At 41.5% G+C, this 26525-nt stretch overlaps 1 protein-coding gene across 1 annotated transcript in view; it reads left to right on the top strand.

The window, feature by feature from the left end:
- si:dkey-220o5.5 (actin filament-associated protein 1-like 2) overlaps window positions 1-17945 on the top strand; it is a 28716-nt gene extending 10771 nt beyond the window's left edge. The window contains exons 2-16 of the mRNA XM_038274335.1: window positions 126-260; window positions 349-426; window positions 529-590; window positions 3589-3706; window positions 5678-5904; window positions 5996-6175; window positions 6269-6355; window positions 9278-9347; window positions 10473-10702; window positions 10786-10895; window positions 13895-14012; window positions 14251-14341; window positions 14430-14596; window positions 14698-14808; window positions 17345-17945. Coding sequence (XP_038130263.1) covers window positions 126-260; window positions 349-426; window positions 529-590; window positions 3589-3706; window positions 5678-5904; window positions 5996-6175; window positions 6269-6355; window positions 9278-9347; window positions 10473-10702; window positions 10786-10895; window positions 13895-14012; window positions 14251-14341; window positions 14430-14596; window positions 14698-14808; window positions 17345-17371 — 1811 coding nt within the window. The 3' untranslated portion in view covers window positions 17372-17945. The remainder of the gene's footprint in view (window positions 1-125; window positions 261-348; window positions 427-528; window positions 591-3588; window positions 3707-5677; window positions 5905-5995; window positions 6176-6268; window positions 6356-9277; window positions 9348-10472; window positions 10703-10785; window positions 10896-13894; window positions 14013-14250; window positions 14342-14429; window positions 14597-14697; window positions 14809-17344) is intronic.
- The last annotated feature ends 8580 nt before the right edge of the window (window positions 17946-26525 follow it).

Genomic DNA, 26525 nt, shown 5'->3' with positions numbered 1-26525 from the left:
TCGTTCACTTCTTCGAGCACTGGCTCATTCAGTAACTGACTCGTCACCTGTTCAATAACTGTCTTTCTCACCTATTTGATCGCAGACTCGTGCTGTAACTGACTTGTCTCTCCATCTCTGTTTAGTTCTAGCTAAGCTGATCTGGGACCTGCAGTCCTTCCTGACGGTTCTGGACTCAGAGAACCTGAGCTACATCGCTCAGGCTCAGAAGAAATCGATCTCAGAGCTTCTTTCCAAACTGCAGACTCCAGACGCTCCAGGTAGGACTCTGCTGCTTGTTTCCCCAGTCTGCTCAGAGATCCGGGCAGACTCGGTTGATGATGGTGAACATGTCTGTGCCGTTTCCAGTGGAGGACGCGGAGTACATGGTGATGAGCTGTCCATCGTCGTCTCCAAGCAACGAGCATGTGGACGCCCCGGGGACAGGTACCTCCTGCGTCTGCTTACAGGAAATAAACCCAGAACCAGTGGTCTCCATGTTCTCTGTGTTCTGCTGCCTCCTCTAATCTGGTTTTGCTGCTTTTGCAGAAGGAGTTTGGTCTTCAGAGCTGGTCTCACAGCAGGACCCGTCCGCCTGGCTCAGGAACAGGGTGAGCAAACCCATCAAACTGGCCTCATGTCAGGATTTATCCAGAAAAAACACAGATTTATTGGAAAGGAACGTTTAAAAAAAAAACAGCCTGAAAATCTGTGAAGGTTCCTGTCTCCTTAGAGATTAGAATAACCTCAACAAAAGCTCCTGTTCCCCATTATCTCTGGTAACCATGGAAACACGGCAGCATCATTAGTCAATGCGGGTGAAAAAAGGCCATCCTCCCATCAGCTTGCCAACCCTCTTCACTTTCTGACCTCAAAGAGGAGCTCAAAGGAAGGAGAGACGGAGAGAAGAAAGTTTGTTTTTTAGATCCGGATCCAGCAGCGGCGCAGGAGACCACGGAGCTCCTGTGATGTGGGTCAGTAATGACAGACCGGGCCCTCCTGAGGTTTGGGAGGAGATGACAGGGTTAGCAAGTGTGTGTGTTTGGGAGTTACAGGAAGTGGACTGTTTACATGTGAGGCGATCTCCTCCTGCTCCTATTGGCTGACAGATCTGCAGAGGGAGGAAGTGGTCACTGATGGCGGCAGATTAGCATCTGGTCTACGTGATGGACACACACTCAACGACACACACACACGATACCATCTAGAACACAGCAGTGTTCACAGAGCCTTAGAAAAGTATTCACACCCGTTCATTTCAAAGTAGTTTATTGGGATTTTAGAACAAAGTACGGCACAGATTTATATACTGTTCCATAAAAGTTAGAAAAATCAATCCTCTGGACCTTGTTTCCAAGTTTGAAGACGTTTCTCTTCCATCCAGGAAGATTTTTCAATTCAAAATGTCAGAAATAGCGTTTAGTTCCAGGTTTTATCCAGCAGCCCAACAAAGCCTGGTTTTAGTTTAGAAAACATGCAAATGTTTTGTTAGCCTGCAATGCCCCATACCTGTCTATGTCTCTAAAAGGGGGGTCGTTAAGGGGAATTGTTGGCCTGGCTGAACAGGTGAGGTCTTCTGTTCCCCTGTAACGGAGTTAGGGCTGCGATGATAGCGGGAAGGAATCAACTCAGTTGCTGCATTGTTGGTTGTCCATTTCCTCTGTTTTAACATTATTTATATACTGTTGTGCATTTTTAAGCATTTCTTTTATTTAATCAGATAACTTCAGACTCGTGTTGCTCTGTGAACATTGACAAAAAGGCTGTGTTAGGATAATACATCAAAATGTTAATTGAGCCCCAATAATTAACAATAACAATAAATTAACATCTATTCAAAATGTAATAATTTATGAACAATTATTCAACTCCAATTTAAGCGAAAGCTAAACTGGTGAAGCTCACTTAACTAATAGCTAACACGTACAGAAAGAATGAAAGACAAATAAAAAAGGTGGGATTTTATGTTTGGGAACCACAGGTTTTGGAATAAGGTCAATTTACTTTTTAAGCAAATTTAGAGCAATTGTTTGGATCGATTTATAATGTAAATTCATGGAGGTAAAACCAAAAAACAATATTTGGTAAAAATGTATTTATTTTGCCAAATCAGAAATCATTAACCGCTTGAGGTGCGGTAGGAGATCTTCCAGCAAGCATGAATGAGCATTCTGTCTGCAGCGCATCTAGACCAGCAGGAGCAGCTGGCAGGGAGACAGACGCAGCACGTGTCTGTGTGTCGATTTCCCAAAGACTAGCCAAAGACTGGCTGTGGCGCTGCGTGTTTTGGCTTCAAGTGCAAACCAACAGACTGTTGCACAGAGCTACAAACGTCCTGCATGGTGTCTGGGATAGTGTCCGAGGTGTGCCAGGCGCAGACCACCTGGTTTCTGAGCATAAACCAGGCTTTAACCTGTCCAAGCTGTGGTAAGCTCTGTTACTGCAGGCCTTGTGACTTCTGGTTCCAGGTCTTCCTGCTAGTGTCATAAACCTGCCCCTGCACACCTCTTTTTTGTTGAGTTTTTGGCACTAGTAGTGTGGGAGAGGGGGAGGAGGATGTGGCAAAGGACCATGGGTCAGATTCGAACCCGGGTGGGCCACGTCAAGGACCAAGGCCTCATCACATGGGTCATGGGTGCTAACCGCTGTACCACCTGCACGCCCTGCCCCTGCACACCTGTCTAATTGGCCCTCCGGCTGATTACTGCCGATCTGTTTTACCTGTTCCCCGCAGCTATTTATGGTGTTTGCTTTCCCGTCATCAGCGCCAGATTATTCTAGCTTTTTCGGTGAGAGTAATTCTAGCCATCAAGTAAGGGATTTGTCTTTTTGATTCTGTCCTGTTTCTGCTTCTGGATGTTCGGTTTTCGCCTCTTTCCTGTCTGCTCTGTTCAGTTTGATTTTTGGTCTGACTTCCTGGATTCTGCTGGTTACCGGACTTGGACTGTGTTACTGACCTCAGCTTGGACTCTACTTGGACAGCTCCTTAGCTCTCTGCTGTCCTGGTTTGTGGAACTGGTTTGGACTGTTCTTAGGCTTTGGACTATGCCTCACAGATACTGTTGCTTGCTTGGCTAACCCTAACCCTCAGAAATGATAATGACCACATGTGGCGGACATTCTCTCCCCAGGTTCCTCCTTTCTCTCTCAATCGGACTGAACTCTAAGCCAGGTGAGTGACTTTCCTCCTAGTTGTAATCAGCAGGACATTGTTGTCACTGACCTGAGTTTCCTGTATCGTCAGAAAATCCGATAACTCGCCCTGAGGATGTTCCACCGCTTTCTTTTTGTTAAAAATAAACTTGTTTAAAACCATCCTGGTTGTCTGCTGAATATCGGGTCGAAGGTTCTACAGTCGTTAACAGCTACACTCAGAGAGAAAGGTGTAGATAGCATGTTCTGCGCTGTCCGGTTCTGTGAAGCAGGTAAACTTAAGCTTTGATCCGAGTTTAAAGAACGTGATGCTTTGTTAGCGCAGAGGGAGGGGTGAGGGGAACCAGGCTTCTATTGCAGGCTCCACATCTCAGGATTTTCCCAGTTCTATCAGTCCTGCATCCTTGTTCTAAATGTGTTCAGTATTTCACCATTGGCGTATCTAATTTATTGCAGATGCAGGGCCCCACCGTTCCTCCTCACCCCCCCGGTGGGCTTGCGGGTGATGATGATGAGGATACCTACGAGGAGGCAGAACCTTACGTACCGGCAGAAAGCACTGTGTCCAACACAGGTACCTGCAGCCACTGACATGAATACGTAGACGACTCATTGGAAGCTGGGTCAACATGCCTATAGGGCGGCCATCTTGGATCAGAGCACAGTTCAAGCAGCTGCTGTCAGAATGAGTAGGAGACGCCTCAGATCTAATTCTAATCACAAGAAGACGAGTCATAAATAATATCACAATAAGCAGTTATACATATATATTGTAGTGGGAAGTATTCAACTCCAGTTAAATAAACGGAGATAGATGGATTTCCCTCCATTTTTTACTTTATTTTTTTCTTTGCAAAGAGATACGTTCATCATACGGCCGTTATTGCTTGGTAATCAGCCCTGTTCTCCCTGAGCAGCGTTCATTCCTCCTTACTTACAACAACGGAAAGTAGTCAGACTCAAAACTAATTACAGACACTTTGGTTAAACAGTAACATGTTATGAATAAACCTTGAGAAAGAAGCTGGCTTCTTATGGAAAGAAGTATGCCTTGTCTACAAACACACCCCTCACTATTCTGTCGGATCGAAGTAGATTTATGGTCGAAGTGATTGTAATGCCTAGCTTATATATATATATATATATATATATATATATATATATATATATATATATAATAATGGTGGATCGTTAACGAGCTGTTGATGCCAGACTGGGAGGTTGGGAGCTGGGTCTATATTAATGGTGACTTTCACGTTGATATTTTAGAACAGATGTATATCTGGGGGCGAAAACGTTGTACTGTCAAATAACCACATTAAACTTTCTGTAAAAATTAAAAACAATATCCACTGTACTTGGTTTCAAAGATTTAAAGACGATGAATGGGTCATTTGGTTCCATCGTTATCCTGATGGCTAACGATGGAACCAAACGACCCATTCATCGGTTACCATTTGCATGTTTCCAAGCAATACAAGGCCTTGTCCATATATGACTCAAACTCACTGCGGATCCAGACATTTGAATTGAGAAAGCTTCCTGGAGAGGTGGAGAAACGTCTTCAAATCTTGGAAACCAAGTCCAGTGGATTGTTTTTTTGAATTTTTACAGAATGACTATGACCTGGATGACTGAGAACCTTCATCAGCATACCACATTAAAAGTGACGTGCTGACATGGATGCAGCAATAAGCACAGCTCTATCAGCCAAGGTAACCAATCTCCTCAGTCAGTGAATAGCTACAAGTTGATGGGCTAGCGCTGATTCTCCAGGCAGCCACAGGTGATCCATCTTACAAACCATCTGCGAGGCGAACTTTCATGAGAATACATGACCAGCTCACTGCGGAGAAAACCGCGAAAGATGAGAAGTTGGTCGAAGCGACGTGTGTTTGGTGAAACTACATTGTCAAAGTGGGACATCTATAATTGGAAGTGGCACTCTCTATTTTTTGCAGCAAAACACAGTAACAAATCAGCAAAAATTTATTTATTACTTTGTCAAAATCTTAAGTAAATTAGGTGTGATTTTGTAAACATAAAAGTAAACCATCCATATTCTGTCACGCTTAATCCAAGACACAGAGACAAACAGAACAAACAACCAATCACACTCACAGCTAAGGAGGATTTAGAGAAGCCTCATATATATATAATAATATGAGCAGAATAGAGGTTGGGCATCCTGAGGGGAAGCTCTGGAAGTTTGCTACAAAATCAAAATTATGTATTAAAAAAAAATCAGATCAAACAGTTTGTCCCCTTTAGAGCCTGAAGCATTGATGTTTGCAGTCAGCTGGTTTATCTGGAAATTGGTTAAAAGTTCCCCGGATTCAGAGTGTCTAAAATCATAAAGTAGCCTCAATTGGAGTGTACTCTCTCTGATCTCAGATTGGTCTGACCTAAGATGGCCGCTCTGTTGGCACACCTCTTACCCGATGACGTGGCGTCTATCTATGTCTGACAGCAGCAACCCTTACAGGTACATTACAGGAAGTTTGTGTAAAAAAACAGTAAAATAGCAAATGTTTCTATCCTTCAGAGAGGGCGGAGTCAGAGAGCAGCCACTATGAGTCGTATGGTGAGGAAGATGATGATGATGAAGGAGATAGTCTGGTGAAGGACAGAGCACACTATATCCAGTGGAGCACCTCACAGATCTGTCTGCGGCCCGCTCCAGAGTCCCGCCTCTGTGGATACCTGTGGAGGAGGAGGTGGCTCGGACAGTGGAGCAAACAGCTCTTCATCATCAAGAATGACATGCTGCTGGTGAGGGGTGGGGGTGGGGTGGGGGGGGTGAGTGTTGGATTGACTGACAGACGGATGGAAAATGTTTTTTTTCTCTGTTTATGTCCACCAGTGTTATAAATTTGCTCGGGACCTGCTGCCCCAGCTGGAGTTGAACCTTCATGGCTGTCAGTCCTTTTATAAGTCCAAGAGCCACGCCAAGATCCAGCACCAGCTCAAACTGGTCCCAGTGGGCTCAGAGTCTCTGGTTCTGGGCTACAGCAGCTTCCAGCAGGCTGACGAGTGGAGAAGGGTCAGCAGCACACACAAACAGCGCCGTTAAACTTCATGGATTTAGTGGTTTTCTGATGTACCTCAAATGAACCGTCTGTGTTCGTGTGTGAAGGTGATAGAAGAGGTGAGCACCGAAGGTGAGGTGGAGACGCAGAGCTTCTCCTCTCTCAGTAAATCGGATCAGCGGCTGTCTTGCAGGGTAAGAAACAAATAACATTCCTGACGTCTTTGTTTGTGAGAAACCAGCAAAGTTCTCTCAGAGAAGAACATCAAAAAATACAAGATCGCACTAGAAGTGGCGGCAGGTGGAGTTTTCTCAGGGGGGCTGTACCTTTAAAATAGACATATACCAAAAACTAATCAAATGTACACTAAGGTATCACACCAGGATATTTATATGAATGAATGCCAACAAAAAAAAAAACAAATAATCTAAAATGTTCTGCAAAGTGCTTTAAATCAGTCCTAGCTGTCTTTATCCATGCTGATCCTGAGGTTTAAAAAAGGAGGCAGGGAAAGCAGAATAAAGCCTTAGCCCCGCTGCATGTAGTTAGCCTAGCCTTGGAGCTAAATGAATTTATAAACCTGTCAATCAGCCTCACTTTCTAACAGACGACTGGGACCTGAGTGAAGTTGCCCCCCCCCCCCCCCCCACCTTCTTCAAATCAGAAAAAATTGTTGTCAAACGTTTGTGCAGCAAAAATTTTCCTTCGTGCCGCTATCGTTTTAAAGATATAAAGAAATATTTCTAGAGGTCATCAAAGGTCAACCAGCCCCCCCACCTTCTTCAAATCAGACAAAATTGTTGTCAAACGTTTGTGCAGCAAAAATGTTCGTTTGTGCCGCTATCGTTTTAAAGATATAAAGAAATATTTCTAGAGGTCATCAAAGGTCAACCAGCCCCCCCCACCTTCTTCAAATCAGACGAAATGGGTGTCAAATAACTCAGCTGCGTTTGTGCAGCAAAGATTGACGTTTGTGCTGCTTTGGCTTTGAAGATATTAATGAAAATGTAAAGGTCAAAAGGTCAACCAGCCCCCCCACCTTCTTCAAATCAGACGAAATGGGTGTCAAATAACTCAGCTGCGTTTGTGCAGCAAAGATTGACGTTTGTGCTGCTTTGGCTTTGAAGATATTAATGAAAATGTAAAGGTCAAAAGGTCAACCAGCCCCCCCACCTTCTTCAAATTAGACAAAATCGTGTCAAACGTTTGTGCAGATTTGTGCAGCAACATTTTTTGTTTGTGCCGCAGTTTAAAATTATATAATCATAAATTAGCAACTTATAATTTATATGAAATTCAGAGTTTCAGAATGAACAAATGTTCACTGACCTTTTATGGCTTCTACAAACAATTATTAACATCATTAAAATGATAATGATAATATATATCTTTATAGATCTTTTAAATATTTTTTTATTTAAAATTAATTTCAAAATTGTATATTTTTGAATGGCAAAAATTTTCATTTGTACTGCTGTCATTTTAATGATATTATGAATATTTTGTACAGGTCATCAAAGGTCAGTTAACATCTGTTTTTGCTGCACAAACGTTTGACACCAATTTTGTCTTATTTGAAGAAAGTGTGTGTGTGGGGGGTTGGGGGGGGGGGGGGGGGGGGGGTTGGTTGACCTTTGATGACTTCTAGAAACATCTCTTTATATCTTTAAAATGATGGCGGCACAAACGAAAATTTGTGCTGCACAAACGTTTGACACTAATTTTGTCTAATTTCAAGAAGGTGGGGGGGCCAACTTCACTCAGGTACGACACCTAGGTCAGCGCTGTGGAGGGAGGTGGTGAGCAAATAAAGAAGAGGAGCTACTGTGCATGGGCAACTTTTAACCGAAGTCTACGGGTGAAGATTTATGGAAATACGTCACCAATTCAACGATGACCGGCCGGGTTTTTATGTGTTTACACCTAACAATTCAGAACGCATGAAAATTACAAAGGTAAAATATTTACCAATATAGACATGTTAGACACAATTTAATCACCAAGTTCATTTTACGGACACCAAAGCACAATTAGCACAGATACATAGAAGCATGTCAAAATGTAAATATGGCAAAGCAGCCACATCAACCAACCTTTGAAGGCGTCCAAAAGCCGTTTTATAAATCCAGTCTTCAATTGTTTATACTCCATTCATCCATAAGGGTCCACAGATTAAAAGTAATCCAGTATATTTGTAATAAAAATATTAATGCTTGGTATCTTGCTTGGTATCCTCAAACGTTTGCCTGTGATGTTTGGTATTTTTTTTACATCGTCTTCCTTCCTACAGGACAAAAGTCTCTGCATCTTTGTAAGACTCGATTTTATTCAGACGTTTTATATTTTTATCCTAAACATTTTACATTTAAAAAATTATAGTTTTATTTTAGTTCATAAAGTCCAATGAATGAATTCTGTAGATAAAGGGCCCACTATGTATATCAGTGTTATTCTATGGGTCAAATGGCTCAATTTGGCACATTTGGAGAGATTTGGAGATGCTGGTGACACCAAAAGTTCAAAGCCCCACAGCTCTGGAATTGTTGCAGCTAGAGGTCTGAAATTTTCTGCTATTGATGTTTAACGTGATGTAGAACAAATGTAATGAAATTAAACATGCCTTTTCTCAAGCATGTCTTTGTCACTGCTGTTCAAACCTAGTATTTTTGCGAATAAAAAAGCAACTTTGAGTTATGTTTACACTGATGCAGTTTAGGCTGTGTTTTACTCACCCAATTTTTTTTGTTAAAGTTTTGAAAGTTCAACATTTTAAAATTTTCAAAAAGAAGGTGTTGGCTTTAAAATGATGTATCACACGTGTAATTTGGGCTTAAAGTTCCTCGGTTATTTGCTTCCATTTGGGTATGCAAAATAGGCAATGATTGCTTCAAATGTATTATAATATATTATATTTTATAAATATATTAATTTATTTTTAAATATTTTTATTTTATAATTTAAGTTTCATTTGTGTTTTATGTCTTAATCCAGGTCATTGGGTGGGGTGGCGCCCTAGCGCCCTCTATTGACCGGCTGCCAATGATTCCTACACTGTTCTAACAGACGAATTAATAATCTAACTAAAAGTAATAATGTGTTTTTTATTCTGTCTTCAGTCCAGCGAAGTCCAGACTGACTCTGATGAGGAGAAACTTTCAGCTTTCCATGACACCAACAAAGATAAAGGTACTGAACCATAACAGCTCTGAGGGACTAAAGAGGGAACAAAGCTATAGGGATGGAGAATTTGAAGTTATGGCAGATAAGGCATTCATTGTTAACGTGCACTAAGGTCACCATCAAATGTATCACCAATTTAATAGTGCGCAGTATTATGCTGTTACTTTATATTTAATGCTCACACCAGTGGGGGTAGTAAATATGTTCATCAAATAACTTGTGGACTGATGTATTTTTCTTGGCTGTGTGTAAGAGCAGCAAATGAAAATGGGAATCAGGCTCAAATCATAGTCAAACAGATAAATCTGCACAAACCAAGAGTATCGCCCCTAATGCTGTACTGCTGAATTCACATCTAAGCCAGGAGGGATCCAGACTGTAAAAAGAGGACCAAGCAAAACCATGGAGACACAGACCTGTGTGTGGCTGATAATTACAGGTCCTACCGATGGCTTGACTAAGTGACAAAGACCTTAATCAGGGCAACACAGAGGCTGTCTGTCAGCAGAACGTACTTTGGGTTTAAGCTCTGCAAGTAACTCCTCAAACAATATAGGATTGCTGGGTGTATGAAGCAAGCAGAAAAAAGCAAACCCAAATAGCAGGAGTCTATAGGAACATCTGAGAATGGGCTGATGGTCCATGGTGAAGTGTCAGCCACTTTGACCAAGAGTGTTTGAGAATTATACTGTTGGGATTCAGACCTGCAGTCTGGGAGCTTGATCACTGATTGGTTGTTGGGCATTGGGATCCATGTTCATAACAAGACAAATAAGATAGACCACAGAAAGTAGTGAGTCACCAGACCTGCAAATAGGAATCCTGGGTTCGTATCCCAGCTGGGGGGAATGAGCTACCAGTGTGGGTCCTTAGGAAAGACCCTTCACACTAATGCCTGCTTTGGGGAGTGGCGGCCTCGTGGTTAGGGCATTGTGTTTGGAATCCAGAGGTTCTGAGTTCAAACCCCACTCCCAGAGAGAGAGGAACACACTCTGAGATCTAGATCCAAATTTAAGAAAACCGCATTCGGATATGTATAAATACAACAAGTACTTGAGCAAATCCCTTTCTCTGATTTCTGTTACTTAGATCCGAATGTGTGTCAGTGATGTGTGATGTTTTGACTGGCAGGGTTCCTGAATGTTCTGATGAACTGTCAGTGGCAGAACTTACTGTGTCAGGTTGAGGGTGGAGTCCTCAACATGTTCGGAGAGGACATTGAGAAACAGGAGGAAGGGGAGAGGCGGTCGCCTCAGTACACGGTCCAACTCAGAGGCTGCGAGGTCGGAGCTGGGGCAGACAAAGGCCACGCCAACAGGATCTCACTGAGCATGCTCGGTGACCAGGTAGCTGTGCTGGAGGTCAGTTCAAGGTCAGTAGTTCAGTTTCCTCTTTTTTATCAGCTCCTCATTAAAATCTTTCTGTCCGATCTTTGTTACTTCAGGTGAGCTCATCAGAGGAAAAACAAAAATGGCTGAAGCTGTTGCAGGACGGGGCTGCTGGTCATGGTTGTCCAGACAAAAACACTCAGGAGCAAACAGGAACTGCCCTGAGGTAGGATAAACTGCTTCAACCGATATATCCTGCTCTCTGATTCCATCTGCTGGCAACTGATGGTATTACAAATGGAGCAAACGTTAATTAACTAGAGAAGTCTCCAGGCCTGGTCCTCAGTACCAACTGTTCTGCTGCCGCATATCTGGAGTCAGTGATGACTGCTCAACAGCTTGGAAGTCCACTGTCCTGAGACATGCAGGGCAATGAACGCTGAGGACCTGGGACCTGCAGGATATGTTCTAGATTTACTTCTTTGCATTGTGCTGAGATGAACTTATGAATAACGTCACCAGATTTCTGCAATCTAATCTGGGGACATTTCCAGATCATAGATAAAAAATAAATACATTTTATGAAAATTAAAATAGGAAACAGGGACAGTGATGTTTTCATCCATTTTTACATATTTATTAATATTTAAACAAAAATCAAGTGTGAAATCCTGGAATGTGCCTCTTCAATTTCCAAAGATAAATAATCAATCAATAGTGGTTATTAGAGCCATCTGGTCTCTCTTTCTTCTTCCCTTGTGAGCAACAGAACATTGTGTTCAGGAACAGGCCGGTTGGCTTTAATACAGAGTCTTTTTTCCATCACAAAAAAGTAAAATTAAACTTTTTTTACAAATTGAAAAACATATTTTTTTTCTGAACAATGTTAACTATAAATGAAATGTCCTCCAGTTGTTTCTACTGTATCCTGGACAGCTGCAGGGCATTGGGTCGCCTCCAGCAGCCTGGATTAAAATCTGTGTAACTTTAAAAAAAGTTACGTTAGATTCTTATATTCAGATTAAAGTACAACCTTTAAAACACATCTATAAATGTGGATCATTCTCACAAGCAGCTTGAAGCAGCTGCACCAAAAATACATGTTTTGTCTTTAAACTTATAGATGAATGAAAAATAATCTCTCAGGGCTTAAAAATATTCTTTCCTTTAAAAAAGTTATAGTGAAACCAAACAGGAGTGTATTTTTTACAATCCTAAACTTATTTTCTATTCATGTGTACATAGATCCAGCTGTGCCTTTTTTGTTTTAGATAAGCTGTTATTACTGTGATAGGATGAAAAAGATTATATGATACTATTTATCCCTGTTACAAAAATCCACAACAAAAAGAAAATATTTGGGCAGAAACTGAACATCTGCTGGATGCTGGTGGGGATTTTTAAAAATTATGTCATATTAAATTAAGTGTTCATTTCCTATGAATTTAATAATAATATTCCGCATGCTCTCCTTGAGCTGTGAGGATAAATCAGAGCGGAGCAAGACGGGAGGAACAGCGGAGGCTCTACAGTCATGGCCAAAAGTTTAGAGAATGATTCAAATGTTAATATTTACAAAGTCTACTGCTTCAGTTTTTATAACGGCAATTTAGACACTTTAAAAAGAGGCTGCTGCTTGGCATCATTGTTTCTCTTCTGTGAACCATGGTTATCTCTAAAGAAACACGTGCAGTCATCATTGCACTGCACAAAAATGGCCGAACAGGAAAGAGAATGGCAGCTAGAAAGATTGCACCTCAGTCAGCAATCTATGGCATCATCAAGAACTTCAAGGAGAGAGGTTCCATTGCTGCCAAAAAGGCTCCAGGGAGCCAAGAAAGACCAGCAAGCGCCAGGACCGTCTCTGAAAAGTATTTCAGCTGCGGGATCGGGCTACCAGCGGTGCAGAGCTTGCTCAGGAATGGCAGCAGGCAGGTGTGAGTGCATCTGCACTGTGAGGCGGAGACTCTTGGAGCAAAGCCTGGTCTCAAGGAGGGCAGCAAAGAAGCCACTTCTCTCCAGGAAAACCATCAGGGACAGACTGATATTCTGCTAAAGGTCCAGGGAGTGGACTGCTGAGGACTGGGGGAAAGTCATTTTCTCTCAGCAATCCCCTTTCCCATTGTTTGGGACATCTGGAAAACAGCTTGTTGGGAGAAGACCAGGTGAGCGCTACCACCAGTCTGGTCTCATGCCGACTGTAAAGCATCCTGAAACCATTCATGGTGGGGTTGCTTCTCAGCCAAGGGAGTCGGCTCTCTCCCAGTCTGACCTAAAAACACAGCCATGAATAAAGAATGGAACCAGAATGTCCTCCCAGAGCAACTTCTCCCAACCGTCCCAGAGCACTTTGGTGATGAACGATGCCTTTTCCAGCATGATGGAGCACCTTGCCATAAAGCAAAGCTGATATCTAACTGGTTCAGGGAACAAAACAGAGAGATGTTGGGTCCATGGCCTGGAAACTCCCCTGATCTTAATCCCATTGGAAACTTGTGGTCAATCATCAAGAGATGGTGGACAAACAAAAACCTTCTGATAAAATGCAAGCATTGATTGTGCAGAATGGACACTATCAGCCAGGATTTGGTCCAGAAGTTGATTGAGAGCAGCCAGGGAGAATTGCAGAGGTCCTGAAGAAGAGAGGTCAACACTGCAACTATTGACTTACTGCATTAACTCATTCTGTCATTAAAAGCTTTTGTTACTCAGAATATGATTGCAATTGTATTTCTGGATGTGATGAAAACATCTGACATGAAAACCAGAGGGCAGCAGATCAGATGAAAATAGAATATTTGTGTCATTCTCAATACTTTTGGCCATGACTGTAGGCTTGGCTTTGCACAGGCAGTTTGGGGCGGGGCGGGGGGGGGGTTTTAGGGTAACACAGGTAGCTGCATCCAGCTGGCTGTCATAACGAACTTCCTCATCTTAAAACTGGTGCACTCTGCTCCTCATCTATAAGTTAACAGCTGTTTCTGTTCTCAGCATGCTTGCCCGCTCTTTCTACTATAATAACAGTTTATATGGAAAATATTCCCCATAAAACGGTCAAATCTGGGACATTTCCAGGGACAGCTTTACCTGGAGACAGGTGGTCCAAAACAGGGACTGTTTCTTGAAATGAGGGACGTGTGTTCACCATGAATGACTACATTAACTGTCACCATGCTCCATTAAGGTTTTATTATCTTAAATCTCCCATTAATCTTCTCTTCTCAGCGGCCTGCAAACTCGCAGATTTCCCGCCTCCAACACCTACATGGACGATCCCTTCTGCCTGAGCAGAACCATCAGAAACCAGCCCGTCTACTCCAACTCCTCCTTATTGGAACCCATGGTACGACCCAGACCAAGGAATGATGTCAAACATCCTGCTAAAGTGAATGATGGATGAGGTTTAGATTCACTGAGATCCAAGGTTTTGCTTTATATCTGGAGCCTTTTTTTAATTGAAACAATAGGACCTGCTGCATCTTCAAATGTAGAACAAATTGATTCTGGTGATGTTCTGTAGAAGGTTTGACTGATGATGACGCCTTCTGTCTGCATCATATGTGTCGTTTTTGTGGACACAGCTTCACAGCTCTCAGGATTCAGTTCACCGTAACTCCATGTCCTCCAGGGACTCTGTGACCTACAGCAACACGGTTCTAAGCGGCGGCAGCAGTGAGTCAGAACAAGACTAAAGTTTTAAGATAAGGAATTGTTCGTTCTGAAAGAAGAAGGCGTAACAAGCTGGACTCTGATTTTTCAGACACAAAGGCAGCAGCAGTGCAGCGCGACGTCCAGAAACTGAAGCTGGTTGACGCACCGACGGTGCAGCTGAGAACCGGTTCTGAAGCCAACCTGGTGTCCGCTGTGAGGCGAAACAAACGCACCTCCTTCAGGCAGTCTCTGGCCATCTGCACTGAGCGTGCTCAGGTGAGACAACCTGCTCCTGAGGAGCTCACGCTCTCCAGAAACTTTTCGCTCACTGGTTCCACTGGTTTCTCATGTTACCTCGGCTGTCTCCTCTGGTCCAGGCGGGTTTCCTGAACCCTTTGCTGCGACGGACGGCCTCCGCTAAAAACTCGCTGCGGCGAGCTCCTTCGGCGCTCTTCATTGAACACGGAAAGGTTTTCCAAAGGAAAAAGGTGAGGAGTCCTTTATAGACCGGAGCAGTGCGATGGTGAAAAATGACCCCTTTAAATAGAAAAAGAACTAAAAGATCACAGGTCAGCTTTGACCTGGGTGTAGTTCACAACAGCTTTGTTCTCTTTGATGTTCAGAAACCAAGAATATTATGGAACAATAATTGATAGAATAAAATGAGCTCAACCAACCAAATGTTCTGGAAGCTCTGCCGGTGAAGATTCTCAGTCATCCTGGTCATAGTCATTCCAAAAAATTCAAAAATCAATCCAGTGGACTTTGTTTTCCAAGTTTGAAGACGTTTCTCTTCCATCCAGGAAGCTTTTTCAATTCAAAATGTCAGAAATAGCGTTTAGTTCCAGGTTTTATCCAGCAGCGCAATAAAGCCTGGTTTTAGTTTAGAAAACATGCAAACACAAACGGATGAACGGGTCCCCCCCTTTGGAATGGGGGTTGTTTAAGTTCTTTAGCCTGCAATGCCCCATACCTGTCTATGTCTCTGAAAGGGAGGGAATTGTTGGCCTGGCTGAACAGGGAAGTGCTCTGCCCCCCTGCATGGGGATGGGGGCCGCAATGATGACGGGAAGGAATCAACTGTATCGCTGTATTGTAGGTTTTTGAAAGCTGAAATCTGAATCCCCCCCTCTGTTTAAAGTCGTAGGGAAGCGGCTGTTCCAACCGTAGCATTTCCGAATTCTCCAGAGTGGTGCCCGACTTTACACGAGTGAATAAAGTGAATGTGATTGGTCGATTATCAAGGGGGAGGGGTTGTTGAGGCGGAAGGTTTGCAAGCTTTTTGGTTGTGGCCGGTTTGTGGGAAGCATCTTGCTAACCAGTTAGCAACTTAGCGCTAGCAGGTTCCCAATGGGAAATTCCATTGGGACCAAGTAGCACTAAATTGGTGACTTAGAAACGACGCTGTCAAGGAACGCTATGGACAGCGGAAACATGCAAGAGGAGGAGAGTTTAGTGTCGGAGGTCGTGGATGAGTCTCCTCCGTCATCCATTTTTTATTTAGAGGAGGAAAGCGGGGACGAAGATGTTGTGGAAGAGGACGCCAGGGCGGCAGAAGCTTGGTTTGGTGTAGAAGGCTTCCAGCCGTACATGTTTGAGCCCTCGCCTCGCAACGCTGCCAGTTCTGTTAGCTCTACGCCTGCCGAAGACACAGACGTCCATCCCCGTGAACACTGGGACGCAACTCAATGGGAAAGGAAAGGATTCTGGTTTCAACCGTTGCGTATATTAGCTGCGACACATGAATCAAGATGCTATGACCGAAAACATTTGATTGACAGATGACCGTTGATATATGATTGGATGAATTTAGGTGTTCAGGCTGACGTAGAACTAACTGGCCTGCAGAAGATAACGAAACCCACCCCCCCCCCCCTCTAAATTATGGCTCTCTGACATCAAATCCAGAACTGACTGCGAAATTATTTTATTATTTTATTGATTATGGTTTACATTCATACATTCCTAACAAAACAAAAAAGAACAGATTTTAAAGATTTATAAATAGAAATTTTCTAGGTATAACGGGGAGATACCTGATGTATGTCCAAAATGCACAGAGGACAGAGGTATGATATGGTTTTGGAAAGAGGTAAAGGATGTCATAGAAAAATTAATTTCCAAACAAATAATTTTCCCTTCAAGCCCACGCTGACCCTCGGCCATTTTCAAAGAACCGCAGTGAGAAAGGTGAGCTTCAGTGACTGTCTGAAACCGTAGCTCACCACAGATATATGCCTGAAAGTGCGCAGAAAATGATGGCTAACGGGACGAGCATGTAGCATGGCGCTACCTAAACGTTTCCCCAGAATGATTGACAGTTAGGAGGACCACTGATTGAGATGATCCACCCAGAAATAAAAGATCGTCCTCTGTACCTTTAAATGTATTCCTATATGTTCACCCTGTTCTTCTTTCCACCAATGAGAGCCTACAAACGTGTTTATGAAATTAGGAATTACTTTTTTATTTTGAAGGCTGTTCATTCAGAGCTCGTAACTAGTTACATTTACTTCAATAATATTTTCAAAGAAACTTAACTTGAGTAATAACAGGTGAAATTACTGTAAACAGCAGAAACTGTTCGTTTGTCCCTGTTCGATATGCTTTACCGTATTTTTCGGACTATAAGTCACACTTTTTTTCATGGTTTGGCTGGTCATGCGACTTATACTGTGGTGCGACATCCATACGTCCTCTGTGTTCATTTTGTGAATAATTTATCCTTACAGATCAGCCAGAGTAGGACATTTATCTGATTATCTTAAATGATTGAAATGACTTTTTTCTTGATGTTTTTTTGAAACTTTTTAAAAAGATATTAAAAAAATGTTTATATTAGTTGAGATTGTTGTATTTTTGGATTTTACTCTTTCTTCAAATAGAAGAAATTTTAAACCAAATTTAAAAGAAATTTTGACTACTGTTTTGTTTTTTTCCTTTTTGATTAAACATCAAGATTATAAACTGTCTGGATTCACTTAGAGATAATTTCTATCGATGTGTTTTTGCCTTTTTCACCAGGAATGGGAGACCAAAGCTGCAGCCTGATGTCCTCCATCAGGTCCACCATCTACAGCCTGACAGGAAAATCAGCGTCACTAAAAGGCCTCGGAGAAGCTCTCTGCTCGGATTGGTCACTTGGACTTAAACACCGTTTTTACACACCGAAGAAACCAGGTTTTCTCTTTAAGGGATTTTCAGATTCAAATGTTCATTTTCCTCAGGATCAGAAAAACCTTCAACTTTTCTTGAGCGCGTCCCTTTAAGGCCGCCGTCCATCTACTTCTGATTGGAGAATATTTAAATCCCAGTGAGGAGCTGGGAACAGATGATTACTGGGAACACTGATTAGCGATGAACAGAGGCTAACGGCCCCGGCTGCCATGGGCCCCGGCTGCCATGGGCCCCGGCTGCCATGGGCCCCGGCTGCCAGGGGCCCCGGCTGCCATGGGCCCCGGCTGCCAGGGGCCCCACAGGGACACATGAATAAACCTCTACTTGTGCTGGTACGTATTCGGCACATAATACAGAAATGTTCCAAACGGTGATAAATGCTAATGCTAGTCAATAACAGGAACCTGATGCTGTTGGTTAAAGAGGGTATGGCAACCCCATTAATTATTTATTGAGAAGTAAACAATATCATCCTAACCCACAAAAATATTTTACATACTAATTTTTAATACATCTTTTTAAGGCTGTAAGTAAGGTCAAATTTATATAAAAACAAATTTTTTCAGGCCAAAGTAGATTTGAACCTTCTATGACGGAGTATTAGGGCCAGGCTAGACCTTTTTTATTTTTTATTTATTGCTGAGAATAAAGTTGTAACATTACCAGAAAAAAGTTGTAACATTACGAGAATAAAGTCTTAATATTAACAGAATAAAGTTGTCTTCTTGGAAGAGATGTCATAAAATACAACTTGTTTCTCATAATTTTAGCACTTCATTCTTTTAATATTAAGACTTTATTCTTATTTTACAATTTTATTCCCGTAATGTTACGACTCTACACTCGTAATTTGATGATTATTCTTGTTGCGACTTTGTTCTCGTAATTTTATGGCTTTATTCTCGAAATAGAGGAAAACTACAACTCAACATTCTCAACCTTCAGCCGAGATCAGGTTGATCTGCAGCTGGAAAAAAAAGGGGTCGATGAACCAACTGTGCGCCCGTCTTCTGCCCTGGGCCCTAGAATCACCAGATCTGCCTCTGGGGACTAAATATGTGAAACTCTGCTGCCTTTAAAAAAACAGAAAACATCTAAAATAACAAAATGGTTTGTTTGGTTATCTGTGTTTTTCTAACATCAAAAACTGAGGACCAATGGCTGGACAGGAAATGACATCATAAGCCTTCCTACACTGTAAATTGTTTAGGAATTAAACTCAACCAACCAGGTTTTGCTTTTAAATTTTCTAAACTTTGAATTGTATTTTTCTAAGGAAGAGGATTGAGGTCACTGAAAAAATAAAAAATGTAACTGATTTTAAAATTGTATTTCAGTATAATATGAGAAAAAGAAAAACTCTGACTTTATCTCAGAATTCTGACTTTTTTCTTAGAATTTTGACTGAATTCTAACAGCTAACAAACATGTTAGCATCAAGCCGTAGCCGTGTCTGTTTTAGAGACCAGACTAGCTCTCTTGTTTTAATCACCTTCTGCTCTTCCATTAATGAAATATAATCAGCAGGGACCCTCAGGGACGGAAAAAGACTAATAACTATCTGAGCCTAATTCCATCATTTCCACCAATGTGTTCCTGTTCCTCCTAAACAACTCACATCTTTGTCAGTGAAGCTGAGTGCTCCACATCTCTACCTTCATCTACATTAAGATCTAAAATTCTGAGATTAAAGTCAGAATTCTGACTTTTTTCTCATATTAAACTGAAATATTTAATTCATTTCAGTTCAGTTTATTTCTATAGCTCATATTCACATCACGTCATCTGAAGGAACTTTCCAGTTCACCAGATCATCCAGTCGGATTGATTCAAAGTTTTCTATCTTAGGAAAACCAGCTGATTGCATCGACTCATTGACTCTTCAGCAATCCCTCACACTAAGCATGCTTGTAGCGACAGTGGAGAGGAAAAACTCCCTTTGAACAGGAAGAAACCTCCAGCAGAACCAGGCTCAGTGTGAGCGGCCATCTGCTGAGGCCCACTGGGGTTCAAGGAGACAGAAGCAGACATAGAAAAAGAAGCATAGATACAAAAGGCAACTGTCAACCAGCTCCACAGGCGGCCCCGTCCAGGAAACACACAGCCAGGCAGACGAGCTCCGAGCCAGCTCCCATGTCAGAGGATGAAGAGAGCACATCCAGTTAGTCACAGTCAGAGAAACAGGACTACACTGGAAAACAGGCCAAGCTCCAACATCTAGAAACAAAGGTGTTGATGGCAGCAGCACAGCTGATATTTCTCTCCAGGATGGAGTCACAGCCAAACAGGAACAGACCAGATGAAGCTACTATGAGAAAAAGCAGAGAGAGCAGAACGTTAGAGATTGAACTAACAGATTCTGCAGAGTGGGAGAATAGAGCTAGAATGATGAAAAAGGGGTCCCTATGTCCTCCAGCAGTCTAAGCCTATAGCAGCATAACTATAGAGATAGCTCAGGATAACCTGAGCCACTCTAACTAGAAGCTTTATCAAAAAGAAAAGTTTTAAGCCTAGCCTTAAAAGTAGACAGGGTGTCTGCCTCACGGACTAAAACTGGTAGTTGGTTCCACAGGAGAGGAGCCTGATAACTAAAAGATCTGCCTCCCATTCTACTTTTAGAAATTCTAGGAACCACTAGTAAACCTGCAGATTGAGAGCGAAGTGCTCTGTTAGGAACATAAGGAACAATCAGATCTCTGATATCAGATGGAGCTTGGCCATTTAAGGCTTTATATGTGAGAAGGAGGATTTTAAATTCTATTCTGGATTTAACAGGAAGCCAATGAAGAGAAGCCAGGATAGGAGAGATATGATCTCTCTTTTTCATTTTCATCAGAACTCTGGCTGCAGCATTTTGCATCAGCTGAAGGGTTTTAACTACAGTTTGTGGACTTCCTGATAGTAAAGAATTACAATAGTCCAGCCTTGAAGTAACAAATGCATGGACTAGTTTCTCAGCATCACCCCTGGACAGGATATTTCTAATTTTTGCAATGTTCCTCAGATGAAAGAAGGAAATTCTAGAAACCTCTTTGATCTGGGATTTAAATGACAGGTCCTGATCAAAAACAACACCAAGATTTTTTACTTTATTATCTGAAATCAGTTTAATCCCATCCAAATGAAGTGACTGGCTAATCAGTTTCTTTTTCAGAGACTCTGGTCCAAAGACTAGAACTTCTGTTTTGTCTGCATTCAGAAGCAGAAAGTTAAGAGTCATCCAGGTTTTTATGTCTTCAAGACATGCCTGTAATCTATGTAATGGTTTAGCTTCATCTGGATTATAGACAGATATAGCTGGGTATCATCAGCATAACAGTGGAAATTAATCCCATGCTGTCTAATTTAAAAATCACTTAATTTATTTATTTTTTTTTTGCAGTGGCCCTAATCCTCTTCCATAATTTTTCTGTAATTTAGAATCCTGAGATTTTTCAATTGATGTGAAACTGAGACGGAAATTTTTTTTTAGCACTTATTGTCTCGCTGTGGAGAAATTTGTCATCTGCTTTTTTAAATAAAACCTCTTTTGTTTCGGGGACAGAAACAATCTGAGTTTCAAACCCGCAACCTCTGCAGTTGCTTCAAAGCTGATGGTGTGATGTCCATCCCTAAACCCCCCCCCCCCCCCCATCAGCTCGGGGTAATTTATTTATGACTTAAATGAGTGGATTTATTGCTGTAGTAAAGAAACTGCAGTCGTCTCTTCAGCAGCGGTTTTTATTGATGAGAGCTTTCAAAAACCTTCAACGCAGCAACAGAGTTGATTCCTTCCTGCCATCATCGCAACCCCTACCCCCATTCAGGGGGCCAAAACATCTCGCCTATCCAGCCAGGCCAACAATTCCCTCTAACGACCCCCCTTTCAGAGACATAGACAGGTATGGGGCATTGCAGGCTAACAAAGAAGCCAAACGACCCCCATTCCAAAGGGGTGGACCCGTTCATCCGTTTCTATTTGCATGTTTTCTAAACTAAAACCAGGCTTTGTTGGGCTGCTGGATAAAACCTGGAACTAAACGCTATTTCTGACATTTTGAATTGAAAAAGCTTCCTGGATGGAAGAGAAACGTCTTCAAACTTGGAAACAAAGTCCAGTGGATTGATTTTTGCAATATTGTTGAAATTAAACATAAAAAAAAACAATGAACCCTTGAATCAAAAGCCACTAAAGCTACTATGGTTTTCTGAACTGACTTCCATTGTTGTTCTTTTATTTACTGTTAGTTTTTTTTAGGTTTTCACAATTAAAAATTGTTTTTCAGACCAAAAATATAAAGTTTTTTTGGGGTTGCCACAGTTGCTTCTTTAAGGTCCTACAGTCCTGATAAAAGCAGAATGAAATGTACTTCCTGCTGAGGATCCTCTCCTGTGTCGATAAATCTGATCAGCGGAGCAGAAGAATCATTTACTGCTGCTTTTTTTGTTCCGTTTGTTCTCAGGAAATGATGTCATGGTGGCCTAACCTCTCACCTGTTGTTCGTCTGAGGTTTTATTCATTGAGGTGACCTAACTTCCTAAATTCCTGTTACATCACGACAAATGATGTGGATTTTATTTTCTGAAGGTTGAAGTTTCAGTTTTAGCTCCTGGATCAGAGCTGCAGTGACATCCACTGTCCAGAGGGGTCGCCAAATCCAACATACTGTGAGAAAACCAGCTGCTGAAGTTCTGATGTCACTAATCTGTCAACCAATCACAGCTCAAATTGATCGTTATTTAAAAGTAATCTGTAACCGTGTTCCTCCTGTACTAAACAGCATTGTGTAACGACTGATGGATGAAATTTACCAGGATAAAATGTCTTTTGTAGAATTTTTAAAACATATTTTCTGCAGTTTGGACTCAGGAGAAGGTTTTTGTTTGAGCAAATACTGATCTGTAAGCGGGATATTAAAGTCTGGGTGGAAAATGTTCATCTGTGAGGATTTAATTCAGTTTGACTGTGGTTGGGTCTGTGGAGTTTGGTTTCCCAAGCAGGGAGAAGATATGGTGCTGAGGGAGGTAGATGCTGCTCTAAAATCCCTGCTGGACCTTTATGCTTCAATGCTGAGATGATCAGAGCCCAAACCATGATACCCCCTCCTGCCTGTCACAGAGCCTGGCTGCGAGAACTGATCCATCAGATCCACGATGGTCCAACCATGAAGCTGAGCCCAGAGAAGCTGCCTCCTCCCCTGAGGAGAACATCAGGTGCCTTCTCTGCTCAGTTGAGGCTGGATGTCGATCTGGTCTCCAGAGTGATCCCAGGTTCTGGATGAATACCGTCAGAGGGACGTGAAACCATGGCAGCTTTAATGAAGATATGGAGTCACAGAAACATGGAGACGCTGTCCTGAAAGCTGCTAAAAATGCTCTTTATTGTAACTTCTCCATTCCTCTGTTACAACAGCTGCATCCAGATATGAAACATCAACAGCAAACATCAGAACATCATCCAGGGTTCAGTATGTACAGCAGCAGGACGACGTCGGACGGTCAGAGAACCTCCACCTGAAACCATGAGTGGTGCAGGAACGCTCAGCAGACTGAGTTGATGGAAACCAAACGAGTAAAGGAGGAGATGTTTGACCAGATGTGTCTGCAGCTCCGTGCCTTCAGCTTCCTTTACACAAACCAGCTTCTGAGGCTTTTACAGCCACTTTCCAGGAATTCAAATAAAATTTATAATTTCATTAATGAATTCCATCATTCAAAATGTATGAAACACAAACGGTAGATTTATAGTTTACAATATTCGGACCTATTTAATATTGTCCCTTTTGGGTCTCCATACACATCAGGAGGTGACAAACATGTCTCGTCCCTCTGCTTGGTCTCTGTGTACTACCCCAGGTCCCTAACCCACCCTCTGAGAACCCTTTCCATGGACCCTCTGAACTGACTGCTCCATCCTAACATGTCAGGAGACCAGGATGGTTCATTTCACCTGGTTCTCCTGCAGCATGAATGGATCTGAAAGCTGCAGAAACATCTGGAAGCTGTTCAATCCAGAGGAAGCAGTGAGCTCTGAAATGTTAACGAGCATCTGAGTCATCCTGCAGGCTTAAAGAATAAAAAAACAACAGATTCAAACTGCTCAAAATGTACAAGAAGAGAAACGTGGAACAATCTTTGTGTCATGGGTCACAGCAAGCAGCCAATCAGAACACAGCACCGACCTGTTCAGAAAGAAACCACATGAAGAAATAAACTCAAAGTGACGGATGCTTCTCCGCTCTGCCTCGTCTCACAGCTTCCATCTTTTTTTTTAGAGTTTTCAGGGTTTTTTCTTTGTTTTTGTTCCACAGATACAGGAAGCAGTGTCGGCGTGATTAAAGGTTTTCATTTTGATTCAATGCAGTGAGAGGGAGGGGTCTGAGTCCCTGAGCTCGGACTTAAAGGCGCTGAGAGGAAATCACAGGAGTCATTCAGAGTGATGGGGAATCATCAGGCGTCTCTGATAAAACCTAAACATGCAGTAAAATAGCAGCAGAATATGGTTCAAACTTTAACGTTTAAACCATATTCTGCTGGTAAAAACAGCAAAGTTTCCCCAGAAACCATCGGAGCATCCTCAAACACATTTTTAATCAAACTTAAAGTTTTCTGTTTCTTAAAGTTTCTCTCCAGGTTAGGAAGCAGGTTTAACAAACTCAAATTAAAATCTGCAACTCTAAATTAATTTAGCCTAAAGTCAGGAACTCTGAGTTTTCAGTTTCACAACAGCTGCTATCAATTCGTTTAATCAAGTCCAAGTAGAACCACTCAGAGTTTAGCACGTGTGTAACGAGTACGAAAAGCCATTATCAGTGTAGCCGCCAGTCAACGACTCACCATGACGACAGGTAATAGGAAGTGCCTATTTCACCCCAATGGAACTAGAGATATTAATGCAGAAAAGCAAATAAAAAGGAGAAGGTTTTTAAAACACAGAGAAACAGCAATACAGCTGCAAAGGAGAAGATTGCTGCTCCAGTTAATGTGTAAAATATGGCAGGCCGTTTGACATTTATTAAAAGCACTCTCAGTGTTACATTTGTTGATCACTAAATTAAGATTCTTCCTGATAAAAATGCCATTCTTAGACTAAACTGGAATAATATAATTTATAAATTACACTTTTGTTGCAGAAACTGAATTTTAGAGAGCTAAAAAACAAAAATTGTACCACTAAGAATTAGGTTTTATATACCTACAAATGTTTACAGAAACATTTTAAGTGGACATTCTGACATCTATCAGCTTGACTGAAAATGTATTTATGATATTTGAGACATTTTTTTTTTATAATTAAAACCATACAAATGCTGAGCAGTAATATTAGGAATATAAATATCTTAAATTAATTTATAGACATCCAGAATGTTTATTCTAGATGTGGAGAATGTAATTTTGTTTGAAATGGTCATTTAGACAAAGAACAAAAATGGTTATTTTAGATATCAGGAAAACACAATCAGTAAAACTAGTACATATCAAAACGGCTTGCCATAGAGGGTTTTTACCGTGAACATATTACGGGATTATTTCTTGAATGGTAGTAGATCAATGTATTTATTTAGGTGAAATCACCTGTGAGGAGAGGATGAATAATATAAATGTTCTAATATATAGAACCTGTTCATCATCTCATGGGTTCCTCCTCACCTTGATTCAGTTTTCTTTTACGTAGTAAAACGTCTCATTAGGTTGTTATGATCGAGTGAATCCTAATCCTAACATTTATTTTCCCCCATGGAATTAATTAATCTATTTATGTGTATAATTTCAGTAGTTCTTCATGTACTGTAAATATAACTAAATAAAAATGTAATTATCCACATCTCGATCATATTAAACAAACCAAAAACAAATCTCCTATCCTGTCACTGAGTTTAGAATCATCTCCCTATAAATATTTAATTTTCTGTTCATTCATTCTTTCATTCTATCATAAGATCCTTGTCAAGCGGACATGAAATGTTTGTTTTTAAAACCCTAATGTGTCTAACAGACCTAGTGAATAATACATATATTTTTTTATGCCAAAACTATGACAAAAATCTGACTAAATCAGGAACTAAAGCAGCCTGATTGGCTGTAAGGAGAGCAGAGACAGAGGAAACTGAGTTAACTGAGGAAATCCTGCTGACCAGGTTAGCTCTGGGAGGATGTTACCATGGCAACAGAAACAGATGTTTAATAAACTCTCTTTGTGAAACGGAAAACTCAGAGTTTCCCATATTTCAGGTTTAGAAACGTTAAGAGTTTTTGGTAAACCTGCTTAGTGAAACGGACCCTTGGTGAGGCTCAGAGCGCCCTCTGCAGGATTTAGCTTTAAATCCCTGGTTTGGGGAAGTTATAGTTTTATTCTGATCTAATTAATAAGTTCAACTTAAATATTTTCTATTTACTGAACCAAGTTTTCTGATTTTAAGTTTTAGTTTTTGATTAAACCAAATAAAGCCTGTTTTACATGCAGAGTAATTTCATTGTATTTTATCTCCTATTGAGAGGAACTTTTATTGTTCTGCTTCCTGTCGGCCATTTTAAACCAACCGGATTCATTTGATTGATTAAATAATCAATCAAATAAGTATTGATTAAATAAATGATTCATCTGAATGAATGGAACAGCTGCTCTGCTCTAAGACTTTTAAATCACTGCTGGATGAACTCTGTGACGAGTCGCCTATGAATCGGACCCGCTCCAGACTCGGAGCCGTGTGAGCTACAGGGAACGGACGAGTTGATGTTGGTTCTGACGCTAAAGTGCTTTAGATCCAGTTTAGGTCTAAAATCCCAGAAAAGTTATTTTTCTTCCTGCTTGCCTTGATTCTTTTTTTTTTTTTTTACATTTTTAGATGATTTCATAACAAACATGCCAGTTTTTTTAAGGAGGTTAAAAAATAGCTGCACATCATTTGGTCACGAAGCAACAAGAGCTGGACTGAAGGTCACCGACCTGCTGATGGAGGTCTGATCGCCACCGACGCCTCAGTCTGTGTGTGTGCGGCAGTGGTTTCTGCTAAAAGACGAATGAAGGAAAACAAGGAGCCAAAGGTTG

The sequence above is a fragment of the Cyprinodon tularosa genome, unplaced genomic scaffold, assembly GCF_016077235.1.
Source record: "Cyprinodon tularosa strain WSP-4 unplaced genomic scaffold, ASM1607723v1 ctg909, whole genome shotgun sequence".
NCBI classification, from domain to species: Eukaryota; Metazoa; Chordata; class Actinopteri; order Cyprinodontiformes; family Cyprinodontidae; genus Cyprinodon; species Cyprinodon tularosa.
This window is presented reverse-complemented; position numbering and strand designations above follow the sequence as displayed.